The 6,000-nt window shown below is 46.8% G+C and overlaps 1 protein-coding gene across 1 annotated transcript in view; it reads right to left on the minus strand.

Annotated features, from left to right (window-relative positions):
* The window catches only part of TRAPPC10 (trafficking protein particle complex subunit 10), a 45,374-nt gene extending 39,589 nt beyond the window's left edge, over positions 1 to 5,785 (minus strand). Inside the window, exon 1 of the mRNA XM_035115112.3 lies at positions 5,366 to 5,785. Within this exon, the coding sequence (XP_034971003.3) occupies positions 5,366 to 5,519 (154 nt within the window). The 5' untranslated portion in view covers positions 5,520 to 5,785. The remainder of the gene's footprint in view (positions 1 to 5,365) is intronic.
* Between the last annotated feature and the right edge of the window lie 215 nt (positions 5,786 to 6,000).

Raw genomic sequence — 6,000 nt, forward strand, 5'->3', positions numbered from 1 at the left:
TCTCAACAGATTAACAGAGCAACCTAGTCCTTGAGTTATACTGCCTACATGACAATGGAATTAATATGAAATCTCTTGTGCTGGCATAACTGTGAGTTACACCACCACTGTGAAGTTGTGATAGCACAGTGACATTCTGTGTTAGAAACTCAGCTATATCAGCTAGGTGCCAAATGGCACCTTGAACCTAGGCTACGGTCGCCACAGCGGAATGTCTACAATTCTACCATCTAAACTACATTGCTTGACTGTAGCTTGCTCTTACAAACAATTCACTTGTTCAAGTATGCAAGAAGGAGAAACACACATACAGTGGAAATGATATTACCTACAGACTAAGGCAGAGGTTTTGAAACTATGGTTTGTGAGTTCCATTTGGGTGGTCTGTGAAAAGTTAGCAGCACATTCAAATATCTCTGTACTCAGCCCTGCACTTACTTTCCTTGATGTGATTATGGAGGACTGTGTACGAGTCAGCTGGCTCGACAGAGATGTCAGCTGCCAACCTGGCACCTAGATATCTCCATGTGGTCGCAATTGGACCCAGTCCATTAGCAAAACATGCCTGGCAAACTTCAAACACTGGTGACTTTACAATACTGTTAAGTTAGCACAGACTATGTGTCATAGTATAACAGGTAAAGATGAAGACATACTGGAGGAGGGTCAGAGTAATGGCCAGCTTAATCTTGAAGCTCAGGCACTGACATTATACTATCCTCTCTCACAATGTGAGTACTGTATAGGATACTCTTGGAATGGTCTATAGCTACAAGCAATAAATATTTAAATGCTAGAGTAAACAAAGTTATACATCCCAACCTATTAAGATGAGTGGCATGGGCTATGTTTATGGATTTCAGAACTGTTAGCATACAAGAGGCTAAGGGAAATTTGGTGATGGGAAGAGTGGTGTAATGACACTATACAAAGAAAATAACAAACAGCCAAGGCTGACACCCACGCATCCAGGAAAGAGCAAATGGATAACACTTATGATCTCAGACCTCTTACCGTTACTCAACTTCAGAACAAAAACAAACACTCACCAAGAACTCCAAGCTGCAACTAGAACTCCAAGACAAAGCATGCTCACAGGTAAGAAACAGACTGCCAAAACCCTAGCCATCATCCTTCAGCTACCATAGTCACCCCAAGGAATGCAGAGAATTCCTATAGCCACAGACCACCTACTAACCCCCTTGCAATATGGAAAAATTGGGATATACTAGTTAAGAATCCCTGTTCTGTCTTAATCAACACAGCTCTGACTCTCATTTGCATCTGCTGGTCCCAGGGAAGCAGTACAAGGTGTCTGGAAGTGTGATAGATGAGAAAGTACAGGCAAGTCCCCATTTGCACAGGAGTTGCATTCCAAGTCAATGCACAAGTCAGCCGTTGCGTTGAAGTCTGTTCTGCCGCCGCCCCCTTCCGGGGTCAAAAGCAGCACACACGTCAGCAGTCTCATGCAAAATGGTCGTTCCCTAAACATAACTAGTCATGGATGGTATTGCACTCCTCCTGAAGGCCAAACATACAGCTTGGGAGTTCCTCCCAGATTCTATATTATCTATGGCAGTGCAGGTTGCATTGTTCCTAGGACAGCCTTTACTACCGGTAGTTTCGTCTGATTTGGCAGTTGCACCTCTTCTACTAAAGTGGTTATTCCCTTTAAAGCCTAAATGGTTTGAAGGACTAACTATACAACCTCTATGGCAATTTGGAAAGATGAAAACTCTGGATGGAGTTATATTTGAGTGCCCCTCTCTTGCCAACAATTGACTTTCTTATAAAATGAATCACAAACTCTGGTGCCAAGAGTGAGATTTGAGAAGTATCCTGCTGGTCCAGGAAGTTACCCAAGTTCTGAAGCTGCGTTCTTCTATGCTTATGTAAAAAGTAGTTATAGCACAATCCTGTGCTCACCTAATTGGGAGTAAGCCCTATTAGACTCACTGTTCAATTAAAATCTCAAATTAAATGAGACCCATGAAAAACATTTTCAGAACCAAAGAACAAAGTAGTTAATACTTACTTCACAGAAAGCAGTAAATTCTGATTTTCAATGCATTCATATGCATGTTTACTCAGAAGTAAGTCCCAGAGACTTCAGCAGAACATACATCTACAGAAGTGTGCATAAAATTGCAGCCTCCAACTATCAAGTTTTACTATCATTAGTATACACCAGAAATGTGAAACAAGCAACCTTTTTTAAAAGTGCTAAAATATATATTTATTAAAAGGTGATCTGCAATACAATGGAGTGTAGATTAGCAAGTATCTGACAGAAACATAGATGTTGAACCTTGTCAGGGGGGACTCCCTACAGGGAGCCTCCCTCCCCCCATCCTGACCAGCACTTTGCTCAGCGACAGCATGAGCAGGAGGAGGGAATGAGGAATGGAGCGGAATGGAGAGAGGGCTCAGTGAGGCGTCTGAGCGTCAGAGCCTTGGCACTGCTCTGGTCGAGGGTCAGCGGATGAGGGGCTCAGCGAGACATCAGAAGCCAGGCGCTGCCCCAGCCAGCAAGAGGGGAGACCCCTCCTTCTGGCACCCAAATTGAGGCGTGTGCCCACATGTAGGGCAAAGGGGCGGCGTTTTGGGGTGCCCAGGTTTTTATGCTGGCCGAAAACCAGGCGGCAGCCATTGCCGGGTTCTGAATCGGACTAGGCGGTCATGTTTTTTGCTATCTCTGCAGTGTAAATAGTATGCACAATAAAACTCTTAAAGGCAGCGCGGACTGGGGCGTTAAGAGTAGCCGCAACAACCCCCTGACAAACCTTATATCCATACTCAAGAAAATAATGCTTGCATGACATCATAAGAAATTACAACTGACAGTTCAATCCACAATCCATAAAAACTTAAGAATGATCTGAGAGCTGGTGAACTGAGCAGGGACATCCCTAAGATTACATGTTTCAGCCATACATTTCCCAGTTGGCATCAGACACATGCATATAAAGACACACAATCTTCAATATGGGCACAATAATATCCTTACTTACGTTTCAGGGTCATTGCACAAAATGTTAAAATAGCACATATGTAGTGTTTTGAACACCCTAGAATGTTTTATGAATGCTGGTTTTATATATGCTAATTTATTTTGTACATGCACACACATATATAATGCTAATGTATCTATAATAAGTAAATAAATTATTATTAGCAGAGAGCAATCTAGTTATGTCAACTTCAACTGAACTAAAGGTAAAGGTAAAGGGACCCCTGACCATTAGGTCCAGTCATGACCAACTCTGGGGTTGTGGCGCTCATCTCGCATTATTGGCCGAGGGAGCCAGCGTACAGCTTCCAGGTCATGTGGCCAGCATGACAAAGCCACTTCTGGCAAACCAGAGCAGCACATGGAAACGCCGTTTACCTTCCCGCCGGAGTGGTACCTATTTATCTACTTGTCCTTTGACGTGCTCGAACTGCTAGCTTGGCAGCATCAACTGAACTAGATCACCTTTCATCAGGGCAGTCTGGAGCAGGTCGGGCGCCCTGGCGCTGAGGCGCAGAGATCGCTCCGGCGTCCCCGCCTCCCGGCCTGGCGCCCCACACCACCGGGACCTTACCTAGAGCCGGCCCTGCCTTTAATCTACTTTTCCATAACAATCTGGTTCGACTCCGGGTTAAATAATCTGGGGTTTGTATTCAACTAAGTTTTATTCAGAGTAGAACCACTGAAATTATTTAACATGACTAAGTTAGGCCATTAATTTCAGTGGGTTTACTCTGAATAAACTTAGCTGAAGACCCCCTGTAGATGTTAATTGTTCAATTACAGTGGTGTCTCGCTAGAAGAAATTAATTCGTTCCACGGGTCTTTTCTTATAGCGAAAAATTTGTCTAGCAAATCCCATAGGAATGCACTGAATTTTTTCTTACTTTTTTTTGCCCATAGGAACGCATTAATTGAATTTCAATGCATTCCTATGGGAAACCGCGATTCGCTAGACGAATTTTTCGTAAAACGCATTCGTCTAGCGAGGCAACCTCTGCTTGAAAAATCCTTTCGTTAAGTGGAAATTTCGTTAAGCGAGGCATTCGTTAAGCGAGGCACCACTGTATATGGATTTTTTAAATAAAAAAACACCACTATGTTTTTAGTACTGCAAAACATCTGGGTTAAGAGAGAGAGACATCACAGTACTAAAAAAAAACTTCTGCATGATCTTAAACACATCTACCAGAAAGTCAGTCACTTACTGGCCCATACCTAAATAGATCAGAACTCCTCCCAATACACCCTGCACACATTATCACCACTTATTATTTAACATAAGCAATATACAGTACAACTTAACTGCATACACCCTCAAACACATCATGTGAAGGAGAATACTGCTATCTTCTCTTTATATCTGCAAAACTGAGACTGAATAACTGTGGCTTGATCAAAGGCCACATCACATGTCCACATAGCCATGCTTTCATTGTTGTTTACTCTGATGCATCTCTTTACAACAATTTAACTTTGGGTTTTTTAAAAAAATCAGGCTGGAAGGCAACAGCGAAAATTTTCTTTAACATACAACTTACATTGTTTATAGTATTTATTGCTACTTCTTTAACTATGCCACAGAGCAACCTAGTTAATTAGACACTTTAGACAGCTTCAAGCATTATGCAGGACCTCACCTAATTCATTAGGAGAGCAAGGACAATTAAGCCGCTGGCTAATATGTAACAGAAGACTATATACGAAATGTTTGTAGCTCCGAGCTCTCCACACCAAACAACTAAGACACATTACTTGCGTCTGAGGTTTGAAAACCCAGCTTAGTCACAGACACAGCAACTTTGGTTTACTCCCCTTTTCTCTCCTTACATTTGGGAGAATGGGGAGGGGAGAACAACCACCCAGTGCAATGTGTGACAGAAGCATAAAAATGCACGAGGGGTACTTGCACACCCATCCTGTCAACAGTCTGCACATACATGAAAACACGTGCAAACACCGCACATCCCAGACCATATGGGGGGGGGGGTCTGTCTCTTGGCTATCCAGTCCACATACACTAAAGCTTCCCGTGGCCAGCAGGACCCTTGGGTGCTCGAAGGTCTTCCAGACACACGTGCATCTCAGAACACATGGGGGAAGGTGGGGGGGTGTTTTTGGGGGGATGGATGGATTCCCCTCTCCCTACTCCTGGCGTTTGCAGGTCTCCCAGAAGCGGAGTTAAGAGAAAGGGCCCGCCAGAGGCGATCCCCCGCGCGCCCACCGAGGCACCAACCGAGCCCAGCAGGAAAGCACCAGTCCTCCTCCCTCCCGGGGTTTTCGTTGGGGGGGGGGCGGCCCACGGCCCACCGCCCACCTGCCTGCCTTCCCCTCTTGGACTCTCGGGTCACTCACAGGTGACGATGGGCTTGTTCTCCATGGTGTAGATGACCGGCGGCGCCTCCACCTCCTCGTCGTCCTCCGCCAACACGCCTTCGCCGGCTGCTGCTGCTGGTGGTGCTGCTTCTGCTGCTGCTGCCGCCGCCGCCGCCGCCGGGGCGGGTTCCATGGACGGAAAGGCGCTCAGCCCCGGCTCCGGCTCCCCCGCCCGCGCCGCGCCATGAACCGGCCGCCGCTACCGCCCCACCTTCCTTGCTGCTCTTCCTCCTCGCCGCCGCCGCCGCTGCCGCCGCAAAAGGGGGGGCGCCCTCCTTCTGCCCCTCCCCCCTCCCAAACCCCCAACTGGGCCCCCCCTCGCGCGCAGCCCCACAGATGGAAGGCAAGTGCCAGGCTCATCCGCTTCCTGTATCGCCGGGACCCAGCATTACCGCTTCCGGCGGAGGAAGGAGCGGGGCGTTAAAGGGGAGGCTCGAAAGTGGCGCTGCTGGCCTCCGATAGTAATCGGAAGCTTTAAAGGGGAGGACAGAACGCGGAAGGAAGGAGGAAGGAAGGAAGTGGTGGGTCGTGGGAGAAGCAGGCAGCGCTTGCTCTGAAGAGGACCGGGGGGGGGGGGGCGAGCAGGGCTGTCCCGAGAAGAAAAAGTTGCCACG

Source organism: Zootoca vivipara, chromosome 4, assembly GCF_965207765.1.
Source record: "Zootoca vivipara chromosome 4, rZooViv2.hap1.1, whole genome shotgun sequence".
NCBI lineage: Eukaryota > Metazoa > Chordata > Lepidosauria > Squamata > Lacertidae > Zootoca > Zootoca vivipara.